The sequence below is a fragment of the Geospiza fortis genome, unplaced genomic scaffold (genome assembly GCF_000277835.1).
Source record: "Geospiza fortis unplaced genomic scaffold, GeoFor_1.0 scaffold138, whole genome shotgun sequence".
NCBI lineage: Eukaryota > Metazoa > Chordata > Aves > Passeriformes > Thraupidae > Geospiza > Geospiza fortis.
In genome coordinates, this window is record NW_005054307.1 from 2272061 (window position 1) to 2297594 (window position 25534).

The 25534-nt window shown below is 36.1% G+C and overlaps 1 protein-coding gene across 2 annotated transcripts in view; it reads left to right on the forward strand.

Moving 5' to 3' along the window:
- Positions 1-30: 30 nt before the first annotated feature.
- Positions 31-25534, forward strand: part of ETV1 (ETS variant transcription factor 1) — a 65617-nt gene continuing 40113 nt past the window's right edge. Inside the window, exons 1-4 of one of the 2 annotated variants that reach the window (XM_031066757.1) lie at positions 31-168; positions 954-1041; positions 2759-2806; positions 12676-12729. In XM_031066757.1, the coding sequence (XP_030922617.1) occupies positions 124-168; positions 954-1041; positions 2759-2806; positions 12676-12729 (235 nt within the window). In that variant the 5' untranslated portion in view covers positions 31-123. Of the gene's footprint in view, positions 169-953; positions 1042-2758; positions 2807-2829; positions 3324-12675; positions 12730-25534 lie in introns of those variants that run through there. The other variant, XM_031066758.1, reaches the window with a different exon arrangement.

Sequence of the window (25534 nt, forward strand, 5' to 3'; positions counted from 1 at the left end):
AAATCTAAAAGCCATCTTGTATTCCTCTCTAGGCTGATTGGAGTCCAGATCCCGAGGAAATCTCCAGATCAAATGCCCAGTAAATAAAAAACACTGAGCTAAGACTCGTGGAAGAGCTGCAGAATGGATGGATTTTATGACCAGCAAGTGCCTTACATGGTCACCAATGTGAGTGATCAGTTCAAAGTTGGTGTTTATAAACTTGACTCGGACTTATTTCTGTGGGGGAGTTTTACAGACACAGTCTCTGCTTTGTTACGGCTGTAGGGGCGACTCTTCATCTGGGAGCTTTGCTTGCAGGATGAGCCTATCTTCTTAGTTATTGCAATAAAGCATCGTGTTCTTTTAAAGACAGTTTTGGGATGATTAAAAAATCATGCACATGATTAGCGGATGAGGGAGGCGAGAGCAGCAGCAGCTGCATTCAAAGTTTCTGGCTGCGTTTGCTGCAACGTTCAAAAGAATGAAGTTGAGGCAAACATTAACCTTTTTTTTCCCCTCTCTTTTTTTTTTCATTCAGGACTTCGCAAACAATTTTATAAGTAACACAGGGAAACAAAGCAGTCCATTATAATTTCATGTCTGGGCTCTCCTGCATAGCTTATGCTATGGGGATTTATGGGCTATTGTGTAGGTTTGTATACTTTAGATGCTAAAAATACAATTGGCATTGTGTTGCTGCTTAAGCACATTATATACATATTGTACAAATAGATGTCTACATAGATAGATAGAATTGTGTTGCATTTAGATATAGGACTCTTTGGGAGGATATTAGGTGCTCAGCAGTATCTTTTGTTAGAAATTGAAGGCTGGCAAGAAGTCCCTGTTTGAAAATATAAAGAATTTATGCCAACTTTGCATATTCCTGATTAATTAAAAAAAGCCCAAAACAAACCCAACCAAATCTCAAACCTCAGATTTCTAAAGTAACTGATCTTTCCTGTTTATAGAATCCGCGTGGGAGAAACTGTAATGAGAGACCGACAAATGTCAGGAAAAGAAAATTCATTAACAGAGACCTGGCTCATGATTCAGAAGGTGAGGGCTGGTTGTTCCCCCCCCGCCCCCCCCCTTTTCTTACTAATGCAGAGAAGCATTTTGAGAGTTCTTTATTTATTTATTTTGGAGATAAATATATCTAAATCAATCTGAATAAACAAGACAAGAAAACTACATTTACTAGTGCAAAACAAACTGGCAAAGGCAATAAATGTATAAAGTTGAAAGTCTTTCCTTGACTTACCCTGTTGCATTTTGTGCACATGTGGCACACGGATGTCATGTGCTGAGGACAAGCCTTTGCGGCATCTGACACAAGTCATGGCACCTGGGTTTTCACCATCAAGCCTCTTCATATTTAGGGCATTCTTCATCCCTCACTTCTTTTAACGTCCTTTTCCCTGGTATGTCTTCACTAGTGGTAGCAAGAGTGAGAGAATGTGGGTGTGGAGATTTGATTTTCACCAGCTTTACTGTATAGTCAGGGTTCTCGTGCCTGCTGGCCTGTTTCTCTTGTTGTATGACACTAACAGGGTTAAAAATCCAGGGAATTTCGATTAAGGGAGCCTAGAGTGGAGAAAGTTTTGGGGGCCCAAAGGTTTGTAGCTTAGTCCCATCAGTAGCCACCGAGGACTGTAGCTTGAGAACTGTAGCTGTTAACACTTCTTTAGGTTACAAGGTCTGTATTATGCTACGCCTACAGCCCAGAAAGTACATGAGACCTACAGGAAGATATGTAGAGGCCTATAACTTACCCCTATGTAAATCTTATCAGGGTAAGAACACACTGACACACTTTTCAAAGTCCATACTTGCCTGGAAAAGTAGATTCAGAAAAAAGCAACTTTCTGATTTTCAGTTAAATCATTTCCCAATGTGCATGTGGGGTATCAGTCCACAGGATAAATGAATACCCTCTGTCATTTAAGTATATGTAAATAGTTATCTGTCAGCATTCATAAAAGAGGAAGTCTCTCTCAAAATACAGTAAATTAAAAATAAACCATTTGTTAGTTCAAATATCCTACTTAGTCTTAGCAAACAGAATTTTCGTAACTGAGTTTCTGAGGCTTGCAAGTAAGCTGAATGCTGCTCTGCTTTACACCCATTATAAGTAACTGATTTCAGTGCATTGCAAAAGATAAGCTGCTGCAAAATTCAGTCCACGAAAAAGGTTTTAGTTTTAAAGAAGTACAGTGAGTACAGCATAGAGGAAATAGTGGTGGTTCTCATGTCATATGAAGTAAAACATTAGGGGAAGTACAAAAGATTTCCCATTTCTCTTTGCTCGTGCAGCATCTCAGGTCACGTCTTCAGAATTTTTATGATAGTTATGACCTTACTATTAAAAATACTCAGTTGTTGCTCAGCAGAACTGTGGAAGTCCAAGCAAGCTTTATCTGGGGCAGATATTACAGGAGAAGGCCTGAGTTGTATAAGAAGAAATTGTTCACCTGTAAGAAATATTATGATTTTTAGCTTTTCTATGTGTTGCTGAATGAGCCTTCTATACTACAGAGCTCTGGTTAAGATTCTGGTTATTATTTCAAGAGCTGAAAATACAGTAAGTGCTTGGGGTTTTATTAATAGGTGTAGAAAAATCAGTAACTGATGCCTCAGAATGCCTGCTTTTTCTGTACACTTGACTGCCAAAACAGAATTAATGTATACTGCTCTTAAGGAAAAAAAATATTTTTGAACCTATTTTAATCTTTTGAAGAGATAACATTTTATCTATGTCTTTATCTTTTTGCAGAACTCTTTCAAGATCTGAGCCAATTACAGGAGACATGGCTTGCAGAAGGTAAGGGAAAAAGCTGCTTGTAAAAAGAGGAAAAACAACTCTGGAGGGGAAAAAAAAAGTCCTGAACTTGCTGTCTTAATGTTCAGCCCAATTAATTGAGCTCTAAAAGAGCCACCTCATGTGTCATGCATACATTAGAGCCTCTGATGAGTTTGTCTTTGGGGACTCTGGGGCTGCTCTACCCAGTGTCATCACAAATTACCAGGAGAAATTGCTTCCAGCTCACAATCACATCTGCTTTTGGCAAGAACTAATGCACCAAGACTTCAAGTTCTAAGCCTCTGTTCAGATTTTAATTGCAATTGATCAGGTTTATATTATTGTACCTCGAGAGACTACATACAGCCAGAACTGGGCTTGCTGTTTCCTTTTCAGCAGCACACATAATTATTTGGTGTTCTGGTGGAGTACTTTTCTGATGGCAGAAATTAGTTTCTCTGGGTTCATCGGGACGGGATGCTTCAAGATTTAAGTGCAAGTGTCTTCTTTCCACCTTGTTCACAACACAGAACATTAGGTGTGTATGAAATGCTTAACCAATACTTTTTCTTTCTTTTATTTTTTTTTCAGAAACCTTTAAATATTTTGCATGTTATTTTTGTCTTTGTATTTGTAGTTGTGAGATTCTGTACCGGGTGATTAGAAAACTAACATCGGTCGGTTTTACACATGCATGCTCTTTTAAGTATTTCAAATAATCTTGCAGAGCACATTCTAGTGAAGAGACAGGGTTTAAGAACAATAATGTACAAATCTGAATTTTGAGTAGTTGTTGAGATATTCATTTAACAGTAACTAAAAATGAGCTGCTGCATTAGAACTTTAACAAGTTGCAAGGTACCTTTTTGCTTGTTCAAGTCTATTTGTTTTCAGCAACATTTTCTGATTTTTTTTTCTTTAATATTCAGAGTACTGTTTATTTGAAGCATAAAGATTTTTGTGCATTATCTCTTCTCAATATTTCTGGTCAATTTTTTTATGTAAACTTCTGCATCTGAAATAGACATAAATTTGATGCAAGTTAAAATAATCTCTCCAGATTCATCGTGATTTAAATGAATGTGAGTATTCACATATGTTTAAGTTTTTTCCTGTACAGGACTATGTACAGCTGTTTATAGAAGAGATGTTCTGTGTTTGGTTTTTTTTTTATTTTTTTTGGTTTGGTTTTTTTTTTTTTTTTTTTTTTTTGTTGTTGTTGTTGGGTTTTTTTTTGGTTTTTGATTTTTTTGTTCTGTTTTGTTTTTGTTTTAAAGGAGGGATGGTGGGGTGACATGCTTGCTGTTAGTGTTCATAGAAAGAGAAATATTGCTGACTACTTGTTTATACCCTGACTCTGTTTTAACAGCTTTTTGTGTGGTTTCTTTACCTATTAGTAAGTTGTGGGGTATTGTTTATTTTGATGACATTTTTATTCTCCTAGTATTAGTTTTAGTATGGGGTTATTCTGTGTATAATCAAAAACCCCTCCTGAAATTAATGGAACAGAGGATATATTTTTATGAGCTATAAAATTCTTCCCTAATAATTGAAAACAGGCTGTCCTGAACTAAGACCATTTTTGTAGTATAATGGTCAGCTGTAGCTGTCTCCCTGTGGCGATTTTCCTAAGGAGCTCTTTACATTGTATCATCTCATTCATGTTTGCAATCAGAATCATGTTAAAATGCTACTCAAAAGATACTATATTTTAATTTAGAGGTTAACTTTGAGTTTGATTGTTTCACTGGCATGGATGGTTTTGAAAAATGGTTAAATTTCTTTGATCTTAAGTCAGAAAAAATGCAGGCAGATTCATAATGCATGTGCAGATAATAATGGAAGTTTGAAAAATAATGCAGAATTTAAAACTGAAATTTGATCATTTCCATAAGTATATAAATTAATGCCATGGCATTTTTTTTTTCTGAAGGCACTGCTTATTTTAGACTAGAATAATTTGTTTGAGAGCCCTTTAACCTCTTTATCAGAGAGTATTTCACTGAATAAATTTAGATAGGTTTTGAGAGAGAAGGTGTGTAGTCCCATGTCAGGTAGGTTGAGTAACCTTTATAAAGGCAGATAAAATAATCTGGAAAATATTTTAAAATGAAAAAAAAGTTCCTTTTTTTTTACATAGCAGAAAGAAATAAACCTAAATAACACTATTTGTCCACACTATATTTCAACTAAATATTACAGATTTTTTAGTGCTCTAGCAATACTTTAAGAGATCTCTGTTTCGGGCCATGCCGTGGTTTGAGCTGTTTCATGAAACAAACTTTGCACAGCTTTTCATAAGGCTAAACTAAAACTGAAATAAAAAGTTAAGATGACAACATCAAATATTGAACTATTAGCTTGATCCCAAAGTTTTATGGAAAAAAATAAAAAACCACCCTTAACAACTTCTGTTACTCTTTATAATATGCTAGTGTTTGAGGACATTGTAGGTCTGCTCAAATGTCTATATGGATGAGCTTAGCCAGGAAACAGATTTTGAAATCAGACTTGTTTACCCATTGCTAGATGTGTCCATTTATGTATTTCTGGACCTTCCTAGGCTAGAAGTCTGCCAATTTGGCAGCATCAGTACTGTTTACATATTTCTTTTCATAATGCTCTGGAGCCAGGGAAATGACCATGAAATTTTAAAACATCTTGACCCTTTTTAAGAAAAGCAGTGGCAGCTGACCAGGTTTCTCCCACAAGTTCAGATCCTCACCGGGGAGTAACCAGGTCAAAAATCTACTTGTTAGTTAGGAGAAGAAAGTGAGTTGCATTTTATGACACACAGAAATAATGCTTGTGTATTTTTCTTTGTTTTGCTTTTCTTAAAGCTGTCCTTACTGCATCACGTATTTTAGCCTGAAGATTTTTACAGTTAGTGTCACCTGTGACAAGTAGGTGGTAAACAAGTAAACAGAAGAGATATGTATTCTTTTCCTCTAGAAAGTGGTGGGAGGTTCACTTATATTAAAGAATTAATCCAAATGTAAACAATTTGTGTAACCTGTTTAATATTTTATTACTACATAATTAACAAGCTGAATACTACTTACAGAGAGCTCACAAATGTATTCCACTAGCTGCATAGTAGATTTTTATGGAAATGAGTTTTACTTCTTACTCTGTGTAGTACTATATATGTAAGAAAGACTCTAAATTATTTTGATGTAAAACAACTCTGAGATTGCCCTGTGTCAATTGTTATGCAAGACAGAAGATAGAGTATAACAGTTTTCTCATGCTAGAAATTGAAAATGGGAAGCCTTTAATATTTTTTTCAATGTCCAGCCTTGAAATAGTTAAACTTGCCTATTGCTAACCAAGGCAAATATTATTTGGATTTTATCTTGTATATTTAAATAACTCAGTGGCAACATTTTGACATGATAATACTATAAAACGACTTTATTGATTCCATGTGCTTGGAATCAGATTGGTTCTGTCAGGTAGCAATTGTTCGGTGACTTGAAAAAAGTGGTTAAAATATTAATCTAATGTTATCTTGTCATGGTAACTCTACCTACTTGTTGTGGGAAAAAATGTAGAGAGAACAAATTGTTAGTGAGTGAGTTAGTGTCTCCTTTCTATGGTGAAAGCGTTTGGTTTTGGGGACTACTAGATTAACAAAGAACACTGATTTTTTTTTTAAATATTATTTAGACACTAATTTCTCCTACAGCTTGTTTAAGATATGTAAGAGGCATCCCAAGTGAAGACAAATAATAAATTTATGCACTAGATCTGCTTCTTGGAGCAAGTTAATAAGCTTCTCAGATGACAATGTACTAAAAACTAAAATATAACATTATTTATGTGATTTGAAAAACATACAAAAAGATTAAGTAAACAGAAAGGGGTTTGAAATAACAGCTACAGATAACGGGTTCGTGCCTCTACCGCAACTCTGCGAAATTGAGGGGATGGCTTCTTCAGCTAGTGCTATTCAAAAGCCACTTCTTAGTATCTGAAAGTAAGTAATTTCCCTCCAACAATTATTGGCCAACTTTGGAATGAACTTGAGGAAATAAGTTTCTTCCCTCTGTTCTCCTGATGTGAAGGTCCCACCAGTGTTGCAGTGATGTCTAAGCAAGTGTTGACTTGTAGCTTGTTTCTTGAATGAGGAGGTGTGAAAGGAAATAGTTTCTAGGTCTTGAAGGATTGCTTTCAATAAAAGAGAGTACTGGATCTTCAAATATTAGTCTAGTTAGAATGGCTTTGTTTAATCTGACTAACTAGCTTTTTTCTGCCAAAAAGTTGTAAAATTTAGCCTGTGTAAGGCAGATGGTATGTAGCCACATTCAAGAATTATCCACATTTTTTATAGGGGCAATAAGAGTCAAGAAATTGTAATTTAGTACCTCCATGACTGAAATCTGCCTGACAGGAACAAACACTCTTAAAAGAAGTGAAAACACTTTCAGTTTGTAATACAGAGAATATCTTATTCTCTTTTTTTTTTTTTTGTGCACTCTAGGGATCTGATAGATTTGATTTTCTAATACAGCTTGTGATCATAAATATCTGCACAAAAAAGAGCAGTTAGATTAGGCAAAAAGGAAGTCAAGGGATGTTATTAAAATAAAAATCCAAAAGACATAAACCCACCAAAAATCTACAAGTCTGAAAGTCTGCGTAGTAATAAACTTTTTCATGTTTTTCTTGTTTGCTAGTAAAGTAAATAATTTTACTCAAAATCATAATTTTTGAATGCGGACGGGGTTTTGCTAACCATGAGGCATGTAGCAAAATACTAAATGTGAGAACTCCTTTTAAAACTAATTTTTTTCCTCATTTTTAGTATAGCAGCAAATGAAGAGCAGATTCTGCAAACCCATCTTCATATTCCTAGGAATTATTCACATAAGGAAGAATTTTGAGATCTGGAACTAGTTTTGAAGTGCATTTAAGTTTATTAGTCAGAGCATCTCACGTTATGTAAAAAGGGTTTGAGGTTGTTTTGACAGCAAATCCAGTGCTTATGGGTAATAAATTTTTTTACCATCTTGAAATTTATCATTGTTTTACCTTCCCAATGCTTCTTTGTTAGAAACAGTTGTTCCTGTGGAAAAAGTACAGCCACCAACCAACACCTCCCCACCCCAGCTCTTGCAGGAATACTTACAATTTAGCCAATCTTTCAGATATTCAGAACTGACAATGAATCAAAGAAAACTCAATAGATCCATTACTGTTGAGGCCCAAAGTCTTATTTTAGCTGAGGCCAAAATACTACTGCTCATATAGAATTTCCTGTCAATTTCAATTTCTTTTGCCACTTTGAATAAACGATGGATATTTTAAAACTAATTGCTCTTAGCTCTAAAAGTGAAGCATGAGGTCAGAGCACACAGTACCGCAGGAAGTGTTCTGCTACCCAAAATAAAGTTTTAAGTGAAGCATTTTCAGCTTCTTGTTTTTCTGGACAGTTTCCAGTTAGTTTTATTTTTTTATTTTTTTTTTTTAACAAGAACACCTTTCTCTGGAGTGCAGCTGAGCTTTTGGAAGCAGTTTGTGAGCGGGAGAAGGAAGAGTTAAGTTTAAGCCCTTTATAGTTTGCTTAACTTTTCATTTATTAAATAACGTTCCTCAGCAGGTCTGTGCTGCATCTTGAGACAAAGCAGTGAAATCACTGTGTTTATGCCTAAAGTTCAAGTTTACTTTGCTGTAGCTTTCTGGAAGGGTGTGACATGAAAAGCTTGTGGTTGGGGCCACATGGTTCATGCTGGACTGTGTTTTTGTGAATGGAGGCAGAACTCCAGTTCTGACTGCTTGTCTTGAGGAATTGCTTCGGAGATCAGCTGTCTCATTCACTGGCAGAAAGAATGACTCATACATCTTCTGCCTTGTTTGGCTCCAGGTCATTGTTACAGTGGATAGAGCTGGTTTTAATTAAATATTAACTCCTTTTGTCCTGGATGCTTGTTAATGGGGACTTTTTGTTTACTTGCAATGAAAGCAAGCTAACAGGCCCCAGTTCTAAACTTTTTTTCCCTCCAAATTGCTTTCCCTTTGCAAAATGAGCCGTCAGTTCAGCCTTTCAAAGAGTGTTTAAAGCTTTAAAAACTACAAACAAGCATTAAGTATTTTTGTGCTGTGAATGTTTGCATATCTCAGTAGGTAGTGAAACTGTAAAACCTAAACTGATAACATCTTCAAGATCGTCATTTAAATTTCTGCATGCTTTCCAAATCCTTTTGAGACATTATAGCTATAGTCAGAAGGAAAAAAAAACTTTTGGTAATATTCTAGGCTGAGTTGGATAGCTTATGCTGCAGATGTTGTCTGCTTCAGGACTCTGAGACTTGATGGCTCTGAATGTGGAATGAACTCATGTAGCTGCTTCTGCTATAAGCAGTAAAAGCCACGTGCTTAATATCCTTCAAAACCTTTTATCAGTCTTTTGGAATATACTTGCCTTCTCAGACCCCCATAATTAAGTAGCTCAAGGAAATGTTCTCATTCAGATGGGGGATCATTTCAGATATCTTTTTTCAATTTCCCTCTGAATGGCAAAGTAAAAAAATAAGTTTTGCTGATTTCTGCATTGTGTCTTGTGTATGTTAACAGAAGCTTTTATGGTGGCCTTGTAAGTTGCAGTATTTATGAATAAAAGAGGAAATGAATGGCCTATGTATATAAATGTGTAGACAGTTGTGACTCTGCAAGTTACGTTTTCCTTTCAGACATTCATGTTGAAGTCTTTACCTGCCTATTTAATTTGCTGCAAAATCTACCTGCAATTATCCAAAATCCAGGTACAAAAGCCCTCCTCTGCTTGAGCGATGGGATGATGTATCCCAATGATGCAGCATCTCACAGCGAGATGCTGGTGGAAGGAGTCTCTGAATGACGATGAATGCTTGCATTTCAGCAGTATGAGCATTTGCAAGTTTCAGTTTTGCTTGTTTAGAAATAATATCAGATTAAGTGAAAGAAATAAGTACTCATTCCCCCAGTTAGCAGGTCCTTTTAATTTCTCCATACAGGCTTATGGGCTCATTTCTAAGGTACTGATGCTACTAAATTTGCATTCCAGTTGGAAATGCATGTTCCTAGTTTGAATATTTTGGTTGCTGTTATTTATTATGTTTATATTTGGTAGGGTTTTAAATACTTTTTAACTTGCATTGTTCCTTTCTCTACAGAGGCTTTTAAGGCTATGTTAATATTGCATTTAAAGTAAATTTTGACAGCATAGTCTCCACCTGTTTCTAGAGTGCCAATAAAATGATGTGCTCCATCTCTATTAAATACGCCTTCATAAATTTTGGGGATCCATGAATAAAGTACATTATTCTTGTTTAGTCCATAAACAAGAGCAAATCAGTGGTAATGGCAGTAATGTAGTAGTTTCTATGACAGTTCAACCAGATATATTTTATTTTTTTCATAGATTACTATGGCTGGGGAAAAAAAAAGGACTTTACTTACTGATATATACATAAATCTCTACAACAGATTTTTTTCTGGACTAAGTCAAATTAAACTGATAAAACTAGAATGAAGCACTGGTGAAGCTGTCCAATGCACAGAGGATGCTCTCTGGAAAGTTATATGAGATTTCTATCCCTGTTCTGCAACCACTAAATGTAGCCTCTTTATTTAAACAGAAGGGGATTTTGTTTTCTTTGAGGCTTTTAAAGATATCCTAGATTCACAAATTTATATATATATATCTACATATACATGTATGTATGAAATACAGGTGCATGTTAAAAAATTAATTCTGCTAGTCTCCCTGCTGCATTTGAAAATGATGTGTGGCTTAAGAAAAATGTGTGGGATGTGTCTTCTGTAAACAAGTTACTTGATTCAATTACTTTAACTCTGAATATACTCACAGATGCTTCAAAAACAAGTGGACTTATTAGAAATCTTAGGTACTGATTTCTAAGTAGAAGACTTTGATTTCATAATCAGATTTTTTCTGTGACAATCAAATAGTTGGCATTTTTGTAAGGAAAATGCCAAACATTCATGTGTAGTCAATTGCGTGAAATGTCAGAAATTGTGGAGTGTTAGTATTTGGGCTCATTCTGTCCCTGAGTTCATTCTTGGTAAAACTTGTGTGGTTTCTCTAGAAGAAAGAGAAATTGAATACATCAAAATACTGGGTATATTTGGGTTGGTATTGTTTTATACAATTTCAAACTTCAAGGAGCCAATATGTCCTCAGAGATACTGGTTTATTATAAAAGGATGAGTTACTGTCAGGTTTGATTTTGTTCAGTTTTTTTTTAAATTAGAAACCCGAACAACAAAGCAACAGTAGCTATGCTTTTTTTTTCAAAGTAAGACTAATTACACTTAGTGTATTTATCTCACACTTCTTTTCAAATATGTAGTTGCACATTTCCAAGGTCATTTGTTTTTAAGGGGTATTTGCTGCAATTAAGACAGTAGGATTTTAATTTTATTTTAAAACCCAGAGCAAATAATTATTCAGTATTATGAGCCTGATTCTGAACTCTTTACCCAGGAAAAAAACTTCCAGTTAAGTCATTAGAAATATTTCCTGAGTAAAGGAGTGGAGATCTGGTCCATGAAGAGCACTGTAATGCACATTCAAAATAATTGTGAGTAATTTTAATTAAATATATCTTTTTAATTCAAACGAATTATATAAAAACTAGTAGAAATTGCACATATATAATGGGGAATATGCATTTCCTATACTAGAAAGTGTTCTGAAGGGCATGAAAGTCACATTTTATCAACTAATGTATTTGAGTACATTTGATAGCCACAGTTTCGATAAAAGATTATATAAGCAGCATTTACCTTTCAAATCTTATTGTGTAACCAGATCATGGCAGATGTTAACTTTTAATTAAGATTGTATGAATTATTTGCTTGTCTTTGGACAAGAACTGTGGAAAGTATTTTTAAACGAGAATTTTACACAGCTTTGCTGTGGCGATTCCAGTAAGAGTGGATGTTGAGGAAAAGATGAGGAAGTTAAGAGAAGATAAGCTGGACCTCTCTTGGTGTACCAGAAACAGTCATGCTCCGAGGACGCCGCTTCTGTGTAATGTTCTGCAGTTATTTGGATGTATTCATCTATAATAAACCTTTAGTGCTATTTCAGCTTAAATGGTTTAAATGAGTTTACCACACAGTTTGAGAGATGGATAATGTCTTAGATATACAACGAAAAGGAAATGTGGTACCAGAGGAGCAAAATTATCTATCAGCAGACCGTGAAATGATTGTATTTAATAGCTCAGGTTTGTGTGGAAGTTTCCTAAAAGCAAAGACGATCTTACAAAAGGCAAATGGATGTTAATTGTGATTTTTGTTTTAAGTAAATCTTTTTTGATGTCTGAAATGTTGTCATTGAACCAGGAATTTTGTGGTCTGTTAAAATAATTCTTTTTGAATATTTAAAACAATAACAGAAAATCCCTACTGTGCTGGCTGACTGCCACGAAGAATTGGAATCTCTTTTAAGTAAGCCAAAGGTGTGATAGTTTCAGGTTAAAGAAGCATTGGTGTTAATCAGTGGGATTTGATTTATGTGGACTTGATGTGCAGATATTTTGAAAATAAGCACTGAGGAGTTTTACCAGTGTCTTGGTAAGTCCAGCTCCTGGTACAGGGAGCGAGGCAGGGCCAGTGAGTCCCCACGTCCTCCCATTCCTGTTGTTCTGTGCCGGGACTTCTCTGGACTCATGCTGCACCACACAGCTTCACCCCAGGGCTTCTCTGATATTAAAATGATGCGCTTGCCTGATTTTCATACCCAACAATGAAGAAACAAAAAATCATAATTTTAAATTTGACTGTGCTTTAAATTAAGCACAAGAGTCTTTATTTATGCTTTAATGGCTTATTTTAATTCTTGGTTTTTGTTTGTTTTGTTTTTGTTTTACTTTCTTCAGCTCAGGTACCTGACAATGATGAGCAGTTTGTGCCAGACTATCAGGCTGAAAGTTGTAAGTATACTACAAATCATCACTTTCTTGAAATATACATATTTGTATATTTATATCTGCATCTTTGTATTTGTTATTTATTTTGTCATCTGTGGTCATGTGATAGCTCCTTTTGCTGATCGGTGACATCAGTGTGATGAGTAGATAAAGCAAGTGGCATTTTGATATGCAGCCAAAAGAACTTCTTTGGGCTGAAGGTATAACCTTTAGCACGGGGCCCTTCCCTGTCATTTCCACCCATAGCCCCAGGAAAGCACGGAAAAACTTAGGCTGTGGAGGTGGAAGGAGTTTCTTTGTCTGTAGAGTGTGCAGAGGAGCTTTTTAGCCGGTACAGATCAGATACTGTGGGACGGAGGATGCATCTCTGCTGAGCAGAAGTGTGGCTGCTCAACACATTTTGTGTATGAATGAATAAATAAAATTCTCCAGGTAATCAGTCAAATACAGCCACAGCTGAAGCATTCTAAAGTTGTCTTAGCATGTGGCATTTTCTTGCTCAAACAGTATTTTCCTTTGAGTTAATCTCTGAAAACAGGAATTTTGTTAAGCTGGGTGCTTTGCATTGTTTTCTACTTACTTAACAAGAGTCTAAACTTATTTTTATCAGCCTGTACTCCTCAAGTCTTGCCTTTACCTATTAAAATGCTCCTATTCTGTTAAATGCTGGCTCCATTTTGCTGTACCTGATGTTCTGTGGTATTGGGTGGTTGCAAGGGCATAGCATCAGAAACATCTGACAGTTACAGGCTTCTTGGAGCTTCCTTTTGTAGTTTTGTTCTTCATGGTAAGGCTTCTCCCCGTCATCAGAGGTCTGTTCTAAACAGTGTCTGCTGATTGTAGCAGAGCACATGGTAGCTTTTCCGTTTTGCTAAATAACATAAATAGTTTATCCTATTGGAGTGAGTTACTGCAGTTCACTAAACCAGATAGCTGTTAAACACAGCATTCATATACTGAAATATTAAGATTAATATAGAGAGATTAGGAAGAATTGCATTTAAATTGTCTTTAAACAAAAAAAAAAATCACACTTACTGAATTTTCCTGTAAATATTTTAGATTATTTTTCCAGTTATTAAGTAGCTGTTTTAAGAAGAATTCATTAAGAGTATTCATAACAGCATTTTGTGAGGCAAAAAAAAGCCCACTTTTTTTTTAATCCCCTGGAATTGTTGCTGTGCAGGATAGTATCCCTGCACAGCAACGATTTAAATTAGTTTTTCTCTCAAAGTTCCTGTACATATGCTAACCAACAATCGTGGTCACTTTTAAACTTTGAAAATTTCCTTTTATAAGAGAGGTGGTTTTTTTTTTACCTCTGTCTTCAAAGACTTTTTTTTTAAATTAAATTATAACACAAAAGAGAGAACAATCTATACATTGAAAATCAGATATGTTACTTTACATATGGATCTGTGTCCAAATATAGTCATTCATGCATATGCCTTTGTGTAAGAGTACAAAGTTCAACTGGGGCTTCTATTAACCCACAATTATCGTTACACAACAAGTCAATGATTCTTGGAAAATAATTTGTGGGCTATGAAAAGCCCTATTGAAGCTGGCCACTGCTTTTGGTGATAAAGAAATTCTCCTAATATGGCTATTTTATTAATGCTGTTGTGTTTCAAAGTTCCTTAGCCACAGCTTACACAGTATTATCAAAGGAACATTTATTTCTTCATTTCAGTTGGTTTCTTTATCTTAAGTAAAGGTCAGGAGAGCTTCCTGGAGAGTTACTCTGGCAAAGGTTATGGAGTTTCAGACATATACTCGGATATAATGTATGTGGCTGTGGGCTCTGCAAAACAGGAACGGAGATCAACATAACCAAAGCCATGGGGAAATTACTGCTGCAGAAGTAGCACAATTGTGACTGTTTTCTCTAGAACTGTTTTCCAAGCCTGCCTTCAAACTCCTTTATAATGACTTGCTCTATATAGTCTATAACTGTGCAGTATTGAGCTCATTACTGGTAGCAGTCTGGCAGAAGCACTTGATTTCCTTTTTTTTAAATCTACTTAAATTTATTTTATTTATTTTAATTTTTATTCTTATTTTTACATGGTAGAGAATAGACAAGCTGTCATAGATTTAGTGTTTAATACATTTAATTGAGGCAAAAATGAAGAAGGACAGATGTGTATACCAATGAAGGGGGTCACAGCCACTAGTTTAAAGGCATCTAAACTAAACAGTGCTTTGCTACAGAAATTTCATTTATGGAGCTGGGTATAGATAGGGGTGTGTATGTGATGTGCAAAGTGTGTAAAGAAAACTGAAGTGTTCCAGTGAAACAGTTACAATCTGCTGTCCAGGTAGAAAAATAATGACATTTTATTTATAGCTTCATTGCTTGAGAAAGGGGCTTTAAAGCCGAGACAGATCTGTGTTGTTAAATAGAAAGTTGTGATGTTAAATTGAAACATTAAAAGGAGACTTAAGAAGCTTCAGTAACAGTGGCAGTTTTGGAAGAGTGGGGTTAAAATTTCCTTGCCTAGAAATCACCAGCTTGGTGATCTGAAGAAATCAGCTCTTGAAGCAAGATGTGGAAGATAGTGGAGGACCTGATATGCCAAGATCATGTGCTGTGTCCTAGCACTGAGCAGGATTAAATGCCCCTTAAAGTGCTGTGGCTTTTGCCTTTATTTTCTGTAATAATGATTTTAACTAGTGAAACTGCACTAGTATTAGTAACTAGGGGAAACATTTAGTTTAGATTAGATATACAGTCCACTTTGTCCACTCAGGGATTTAACTTCAAAGCTAGCTTGGGACCATGAATATTTCAATTATGACTTGCTATTAAACTTCAATCAGTTTTTGAAAAGCATACATAATATGTGTATTTATAGTTAGGTGTGGGCTTTAGATATTATGGGTGAGATCAACAGCCAGCATAACTTCATGTGGTATTATTGACGTTATTGGAATTACGCACATTTCTATTAGCTAAGGACCCAGCATGTCAAGATTTAAGCTGTTTAAAAGTAAAATTTGTTTTGTTACTCCTTTATGACTTCTGGAAAGGGGCCCTTCCTACCATAAGAATCTTAGTAAATCTTACTGCACTCTCAAGCCTTACTTTTTTGTCATCATAGTCCCATTTTCTCTTACCTTTTATTAAATATTCTTTAACTTGGCATATATATCACAAAGAACCTTTTTGTAATTTTATTTATAGTGAGTGGAATTGAGAGTAGATGACAACTAGCTTGTTTGGCTGAAATTTGAAAAACAAAACACAGTTTGGTTTCTTGTATCTTTCTACTTTCTTTGGGCACTGAAATTCTTGATTTCTAAGACACAACAATGTGTATAAAAAAGATTTTTTTTTGTTTGAAATTATACTGGAAAAATATTGAATTGCATATTAAATAGTGTCATTTTCTTAGTTTTTCAATTTCATTTTCACAAGAAATAAAAGTTCCACAGAAAGAGTGAGGAATCTTCTACAGGCTTTTTCCCAAAAATTCTGTTTTAGGCAGGTTGGTTTTGTCTCTTTCTGAATTTGCTTCTATAATGCAGTTCACTTGTTTGCTGAATATTCAGGTAACTTCCTAATGACTATTCTTTAACAATAACATGAAAAGTTGTGTAAAGCAAAGATGTAAAAAATCTGTTTGCTCTAAAAAGGTGAATGTTTTGGTGTGGTTTTGTTAATCAACATTCTGCATGTGACACTTTTTCCTAATTCTTATCCAATTCATAAAACCTAATTAAGCTAGTTTTCCCTCCATGTAGAGTCAGTATTCACATTTGGAGAAGGGTGACCTGTGTTAACTTCCTCAGATAAGGTTTCCTATTGTTTCAAGTCCATTTTCATATACTGAGGAGGAGCCAGATCCTGAACTGGTTGTAATCAGTGGCAAGGCTTTCAGATACTGTAGAGCAGCAAGGGCTTTCCACTCCAGGAGCAAAAATGAATAAAGTGTTCAGTTTGCTCGAAGTCAATAGCTGTTGAGGTGAAGATTACTTGCTCCCATTGTTTGGATGGTTTCTGTGACAGACACAAGAGGAAGTAGGTAGGATTTGCTGATGTTTAAAAGATGTAGTTGGCAAAGAAAACTTGGTATTGTCAACAAAACACTGAATTGTAACGCGACCTTGGTACAGTTGGTTATGAATGGGGATTACTCGGCACCAAACTTGATTGCCTGGTGTCTTAATAGTATAATCATGATTTATTTTGTTTTAATAATATGTATTTGCATGGATCTACTTTTCCACAGTTTTCTTTTTTTTTTCTTTTGCCCTGAAGTGTTAGTTATGTATTTAAAATTATTGATAAATTCTAGATTTTGGCTTTTATTTGCTGTGGAGTTTCTGTTAATGAGGATTTGTCTTGTGCTTCACCTTCTTGATCAGTTTCCTTCCTTCTTGTTTATTTTGTTCCTGTATTGTTTCCGAGATCATCACAGCCTTACCTTACCACTGCCAAGGGGTAAATGTTAGTGTTAGACCACATCTGTTGACAGTAAGTGGGAAGGGCTGGCTGTAAAAATCCATGCTTCTCCACGTCTGATTAAACTTTAAGATAGAAAAAAATACTTTTTTTAGTAGTGATTTTGTCACTGATCTTTCATGACCTTTATTCTTTCTCTTACCTCTTTTTTTGTTCCTCCTGGTTTAGTAAAGGGGCGCTTTCAATGTAGATGCCAGGAATCTTAAATTATTCAGGGATGTGCTTTTTAGATGCTCTGCTTCAATCTTTAAAAGCCTGTTAAAGAGAGATTCTTTACATAGGCTTCAGGTAGCTGTATTCTTCTGTCATTTTAACTAATGGTGTAGGATATTCCAAATGCAGTTTAAATGAGGAAAAGCTTTAATATTTATTTATATATTTGCAGCATACAAAGGTTTTTTTTTTTACATTACCATATTTAAAAATGCTTCTTTTGGTTTATTTTCTTCTCTTTCTTTCCGTGATTTAAATTTCAAAAATGAATTTCAGAATTAGAAGAGCATTTTCTGCTTGCTTTAGTATGGCAAGAGCTGGTGAGAAATTGACATAGGTTAATTTTCCCTTATTTTGACATATTTTGGAGAAGAAACCGTATACAATAAAAGTAGAAAACACCAGAATACTAGTGGTTCTGACAGGTCTGCTGAAGTCAAAATGAGGTATATTTACTGGAATTGGTTTTGCTTTTGATGCAGAATAGTTTAATTTTGCAGCTTCTAGAAAAGATTTTCGTGGAATAAAAAGAAAAAGTCATTTTTTTAATGTGATGATTCACTTCATAGGCAGCTGGTAGTCATGTCTTGGTAGAGCACAATGTTCTAGAAATTACAGTTGGTAGCGTTTTGGTTGTGGCAAGTTGCACACACCAGCATCTTTTCAGGTGGTTTTTTTTTTTTTTGAGATTTATTTTATTTTATTTTATTTATTTTATTTTACCTTTATTTAGAGTCCGTGTGTTTGGAATAACCTTTTCTCTGAGTGTAGCTCTGCAAGTGTGCTGCTACAGCAGGCAGTCTGACAAATATCCTGCAAGGTGGTGCTACTTATTCCTGGTGCTGAGCTATTCCCTGGTAGGGCTTTTGCTGCAGCTGTGTTTTGTTTCTTGCCACTTGTCTTGAAACTACTTCCTTCCATAGGTCAGATGTTGTCAGATACAGAGACATTTGCTTACTTCTTTTAGTGCATGCCCGACTGTGATGGATTCTTTCTTAAGGGCTGTGAGAGTCGGGGCTCTGTGGTTTGTTCCTGCCTTTAGCTTTGCATGACCTTGGGCATGTTGCTTAACATCTTTGTTTCTGGTTTGAAGTAGGTACAGAAATGCATGTATCACTCTGCTGTGAGATACACAGCTTTCTTAATGATCACTTATCTGGAGATCTCAAAAGCATTTTACAAAGCCAGACCAGTGCAATTGCTGTTGTAAGAGCTGGAGAGGTCAGACTGAGGAGTCGATGCTGACCACCTTATCTCCCTTCATAGTTGCCTTAGATAGCCTTGCTTCTTTCATTGTATCCCTGAGCACTTGTTTCCTTTGTTTAAAGCCGGACTGAAACTGTTACCACCTGTTAACTTTCTTTTTTTCTTTTCCTACTTTTTTTCCTTAATTCACATTCAAAAGAAATTAGGATTTAGTGTCTTTCAGAAAACTCATTTTGTAGCTCATTGATGGGCATTAGCCTGTGCTAATAAGGGTTTTGGTTTTCTTTTTTTTTTCCTCAAAAGATTTTTGGAAATATTTAAATCTGCCATATAGTTGTGACCATAATTGCAAGATTTGATTCTTGAAAAAGTTTTACCATGAGGGAGAGTGTCGACAGTAATGCCTTTAACTTGTGATCTTAATAGGAGAGAATTTGTGGGCTTGCTTTGATTTTAATAAGCAGTTTCTGTTTATTTGCTTATCTGCTTGTATTTTTATACTAAATTTCCAGCTTTGAAGGTGCAAAAATTTAAGATTCTCCTGGATTGTAGTAGTGGTAGTGTCTCACAGATTATGTAAATACTTGTGGTGGCAGTAGCCCTGTGAAACAAATTAAAAGACCCCCATCAAGAATATAGCTTTCGATTTTAAACACTTCTAAAGCAGAAGCTTTTTTTCAGAGTGCCCAGCAGGCTGTGATGTGAATTTTATTGCTAATGGAAAGGTACCTCTGGGCATCCACAGAGACAGCAGACACGTCACGCAGACCGGTTTGACTGCCCAGGACCAATCTGAAGCTGATGGTCTCCAGCAGTGTGGGGTATGGGGGAGCCCAGGCATCTGGACAGGGCTCTTCCTGTGGGGTTTTGTGCCCCTGTCTGCCCGCTGCCCTTCCACGGCCATGTCCCTGCTCATCCAAGCTGAGTTAGTTTCCTTTCCTTAGAGCCCCGTCCTTGTTTGCTGCTTTATTGCAGATTAAAGGCTTGGGTTGCATGTGAAGGTTATCAGCTAATGAATAAACTTCAGTCATCCTGTCCTGTGATAAATCTGTCTCCTAGATCAAAGATGAAGCATGTAGACCTTTTTCCTTTCAAATGGTAATTTCTTAAGGCTGTCAGGTCACTTCCTAAGGGCTGTTTACATGAAAACAAAAACATTAAACATATTTTATTCAAAATGTTGAATTCTCAGTTTTGAAAAAACCTTCTATTTCCTCTCTGAGGAAGCCTCCCCTCCTTCCTTCTGTGAAGGTCTCATCCGTGGAAATACAGGCAATCTTCACATTGTAACTTGTGGTCATGGCAGTATTTTCTTAACACTACCATTATTTCTGTTTTAAACCAGATAGTTGTTAATTTCATCAGGAGTATGTATATGTATTAGAACATTTTTTCACTTCCAGTTGTGTTAAAATGTGCATAAACTTCTTTTAGCTGTATTTTCACACTGAAACCAAGCAAGGCAGACTGAAGGGTCTTTGTGATTCTATTTTGATACAAAACGCTTATTCTCCTAAAGCTCCTTTCCATGCAGTGTTTTTGCAAAATGAGTTTTGTATTTCAAGAGCAGTGTAAATACTGATTTGAAAATCTATAAGCTCTGGAATGGTCTAAAATAAGGAGGCAGTCTGCAAGCTGAGTTCATCCACTTCTATATATCACATATGTTTCTTTACATAAAATGGGTTTGCGGTCTGTATCATTTTTTTATCTTTTTATTTCTGCTTGCTGCCTCAGCAACTGGAGATAGAAATCAGGCTCTCCTACAGAGTGCTGTGAAGTTTTCAAGGGACATAGCAGTTAAAAAAAGGAGGAGAGGGTGAAACTCCTCAAGACGTCAGTTAAGCACTGACATGCTTAACGCACATTTGTGTCATGTAGGACAGAGGTAGCCCTCTGTAAGCTTACAGGAAAAATAGCCCTTGTTTCAGGTTCTAAGTCCTTTTGTTTTGGTCCTGTGCCTTTCAGTACTAGGAAGTAGTTACAGTGAAGCCATTTATAAGCTGATAAATGTGCAAAAATGATTATATTTATTAATTCTTTTGAAATTTAGAATTCATCAGTGTTTTTTTTAGGAATGTTTAAGCTAAACCTAGCTTAAACTTGTAAATGGAAAACTGATTATTTTATCAAGGCATGTGCTTGTCTTTCCCTGAGAAGGATTCTTTTCTTTTCCTTTCACTTATTCTTCATTCTCTTTGTCTTCAAGACATTACTCTTACCAGTTCCTGGATTCTAGTATGACCTTGATGAGGTGAATGGAGAAGTGGACTGTCTTGGTAAAGGATATCTTTAGTCTTACATATCTATTTCTTCTGTAAGCTGAGGATTATGCATGTTAGAAAAGAGTGAATCATTAGCAGCTTTATTTCTGGTTGTCTTTTTTCCTGTAGCTGTTTATGAACTTATTCAGCAAATGTGGTTGCCAGTAAGTTAATGTAGTGAAATATTTTCTAGCAGTGACATTTACTGCCGAGTCCTGCAGTCACCGAATAGGAAGGTTACTGACTGGCCAGGTTTTTGTCTTTGAATTTATATATTATGAGTCGTCATCAAGGACATTTGAAAAATTACATGTGCAAAAACAATTCTCAGTCTTGCTAATTTGATCCTCTTTGCTCAAAGGCTGTTTCCTTTCTGCTTATAATGTATACCAAGAAAAGATAAACAGTTCTTTTTTAATACTCTGTCTTCATGCTGTAACTGAATGCAATGTTTCCTTACTAACAATCTGTTAAAATTTTCATATGGCCAAAACAATAAGAGAAATGGAGACAGCAAGGACTTTTTAAAGTGTCAGTATTCTGTAAATACAAAAAGTTTCAAGCATTTTGCATTAGAATTTAGGAGCTGGATTAGGACAAGTCTGTATAGTCAGTGTGTGTGCGTGAATAGATATATATGCATACATGCATACAGGAAATACAACGTGTAGTTGTCAGTCTTACTGATTGTATGCACTTATAAAATAATCATAAAACTTTAGGAATGCTTGGCTTCAGAAAGCATCAGCAAGTGTATTGGTAATGTGCGTTTAGAGAGTCTCACATACATTAGGAATGCTTTAAGTAGCAGCAGAAGCCTTAAATATCCGTGCTGAGCACGAGCACCTGGTTGCAGGTGGTCACAATTCCACTGGCTCCAGAAAGAGCACTTTGCTAAGAGTCTTTGAAAATCGGCCTACTTAAATATAGTCTTGACTTTATGTTCCCAGATGTAACCACTTCTGACAATGGCTTCTTTGTTCCCTGTTGAATCAGTGATAAAAATTGTGAGCTGAATTTTACTGTTGACTTATTTCAGTGGCCCGCACCTTTTCCACTGGAGACTGCAGGTTTTGCAGTAGTGAAGTAGAGAATTAGACTTCAGCCTTGCTTGAATGATTTGTAAAAGCGATCTGTTAGAGTTATTACTGGTGAACATTTGTGAAAATTGAACATTGAAGCATGGAGGGCACATGTATTTAGAGTGGTGACAGTCCCTTTCTCCACATGAAGTAAACAAACATCCCATTAGCTACCCTGAGTTAGTGTTAGTGTTGTTTTATGAATTTGTACTTATTGCTAAAGGCAAAATTGAGTTAAAAATAATCTCAAAATGCGGTTTTGTTCAGTTTTAGTGCCTAGCATTGAAAACTGCTAAAATAAAAACAAATTGTAAATAATATTTTAAATTGGTTCTTTAATTCATGCTAGAGAGCACTCAGTGTGGAGTTAATTTCATTATTTATTGTTTTCTCTTATTTTTGCATATACTTGAGTAGTTATCTGACAGGCATGATTATCCTTAAGGATAATCTTTTATTAGGATGCTCTTGTATTATGAGGATATTCCTGTTTTTATAGGGACACAAACTGACACATCAGTTACGGGTCTCTAAGGGTAGGCTCCTGAGGCTGAGCTACTTCAAACTAGAATCAACCTTCTGACACTGGTTGTTTGGATTATGGCAGAACCAGCAATTAAATCCAGTTTCTTTCACATTTTGTCCAGCTGCAAGAACAAGATCAATGGCCCTCTCATGTATAGATGGCTGTTAGCTCTTTGCATGAATACATCAGAAAAGAACAACAAAGATAATAATTGTATTGATGTAACTTGAAACTTTTCCGTAAGAGGCGAAATGAGGCAGAATCAGTTCCTGTTTGTTTTCTGCTGTGAGCATCTTTCCTAAATATCAAGGTGATGATACCTTTAAAACAATAAATAGAAAATACAAAATTGTTCATTTTAGAGTTTATTGTTATGTTTGGTAAAAATGCTTGTTATAGTTTCCAGAGTTTTCTCCATAATTTTATTTCTACAAAACTATTTAAATCCAGACTTGAAATGTCAGACTGCAGAGTTACCTGAAGTGGAAAGTGTGCATGCATGTGTATGTAAAATGCTGGGATATTATTGGATATTTTAGTAATGGAAACTACGCAATGCTTAGCCATTACATCTCACAATTTAAATTAAATTTTGAAAATTGCTGCAAATGGAGATCCTGTCCTCAGAAAAGCACACAGACCCTGATATAGTGGCCAGCTCTTCTCTTTGCATTTCACTTTATTGATAATTCCCAGGTAGGAATACAATTTAAGTTTTCTCCCAGGCTTGATTTTACATTAAGAACTTCCTCTTTAGCAGAAGCTCTAAAGGTGGATTGCCTCTTTTTGCACTGTGCCTGGGAGCCTTTGGAGCCAGATACATTATCAGTAACTGTAGGAACAAATGCCCCGATCTCCTCCCCGGATTTTAACAAAGCAAATGCAGGTGAAGAGCAGCCCCGTTTCTCTGTGTGGACATGGAGGTAGCAGACGCAATGTAGAGGGATTAAAAATTCTTTGGAATTTTTTCCCCCTCCCTATAATCATCTTCAGCTATCCACGTGTTTTAGTTCAATTGCTACAGAACCCAGCTGGTTTAATTTTATTAGGTTACTGCTTCCTCCTCCAGAGAGCCCTAAGCCTCTGTTTATTTTGGGGGCAGGGAGAGCTCTTCGTCCTGCTTCACCTGCTCTCCTCAGACATCAAAGTGAACCAGTTCACTCCTCCGAGCTTAATCCTTCCCTTCTCCCTCCCACCAATGTTCTGCAAATTTCCTTGTATTCTTCCCAGTAATCCAGTGTCCGAGGTATTTGTCAGCAGGTTCACTTTTACCCTGGAGGTACTTGCTAGGAGGCAGAGACCCTCTGGCAGCACTTTCCACTCGACTGCCTGCAGCTGTGAGTCTCCTACAGCTGGACAGGTAAATTGTCTGGAAAGGAAGGAGAGCACTGCAGGAAGGGGACATAAATCGGAATAAAACAGTGCCTGTGACAGCATTTCTGTGGGATTGCTTCTTTTGGAGGCTGAGAAACTGTGTTGGTAACTGCAGCTCCTGCTGCCTGAAAATACCTTCCAGACAATTCTTAATGGGAAAGTGGAAATCTTTTGGGGATAGAAGCAAAGAAGGATCAGCTAACCAAAATTGTGCCAAAATGTTCCATGCTTGGGGGTAGAAGAGTAGAGACAGTTTTCTAATACTGTGTGACGGTTCAGCTGGGTAGCAGCTGCCCAAATACACTGTCAGTTTATGACAAAGGACCTGTAGTGCCTTACCTAGGTATTTACTAGAAACGTCTAGAAAAGTTTGCCTTGGAATTGCTCTACCTTTGCATTTTAGTAAGTAATTTATCTTTTATTGATATTTACTGAAAGTTACTCCCCCTACCCCCCAGTCTGGTGGCTTACCCTTTTGGGTGGGCTTTTTACATGTTGTTACACTGAATATATTCAGTGAATATACTATGAAATTTTTGACAGACGTGGTCCTTTGAAATGAGAAGCCCAGTGGGTACAAATATCTGAATCATCTCAGTTGTGCCTTCAGGATTTCTAGTGTCAGAAGGCTGCAGGTGTACCCTCAGTAACTAATGAGCATTTCAGAAACTACAACTGCACAGACAAGCAAATCACGGATATCTTGCACTAAAAGCGAGGAGTTATAGAAGTGAACTAATTATTAAGTGGAATGGGTACAACCTCTAATATTGTGCTTCCTCTCCCACACTAACTGGGAACCCCTCCACCTCTCAGGGGAGGCTACATCTGTCATGGCAAGAGGGTCTTGGGTTAGCTGCCCAGAAATAGCTATACTGGCAGAATTTTTTAGTGTCTTAGCACACAAGCTGTAGAAAATTCCAGTTAAAGAATGACACTTACTTTCCTTTGTGAAGTAGGTCCTAGAAGAATTTCTTTGCTGAACAGGGGCAGGACCATAATGTTTAATTGTCAAATAAGGTGTCCTGCAGGGAAATGGCATATGCCTGCATTTTAGTGTTGTTTTTGTTGGTCACCTTTTCCCTGTGTATAAATGCCCTTGTATAACCTGCGTGATGGATACTGATGCAAACTTGGTGCGCTATAGGTGCAGTGAACTCTTCTCTGTTTTCTATTTTAACCCTTTTTTGGTCTCAGGTGCTAACCTCAAAGACTTCATGTTAATGCCAGATCATAGTCAGAATAGGGAAAATTATGTTGAATATAGAGAATTAACATAATCTAGAGATGAACAGTTGATTAGATTAATTTAGAATTGAGTTTCATCGATGCATTTTTTTTTCTTTTAGTCATTAATCTGTAATGCTTTTTTGCTTAAAAAATTAGGAAAGAAAAAAACCTCACTCCAAAGCAAGAGCAAGTTATTTTAGCAAACAGTGCTGTCTAAGATGGATGCATTACTGTAGATCTTAATGTCCAGAATTTTCCAATATCAATTGTAGGAAAATGGGCTGTTATTTTCCATCTTGCAGCTCCTTGTTAGTAAACAAAAATAAATTCCAGCTTTTGCTGCAGTTTGTTTTCACCTACTTGCTACCTTTTCCTAAGTCAAATTCAAAATAATTTTTTTTTTCTATTCTCATACCATGTCATCTGAGAACATTCCATGTAGGCT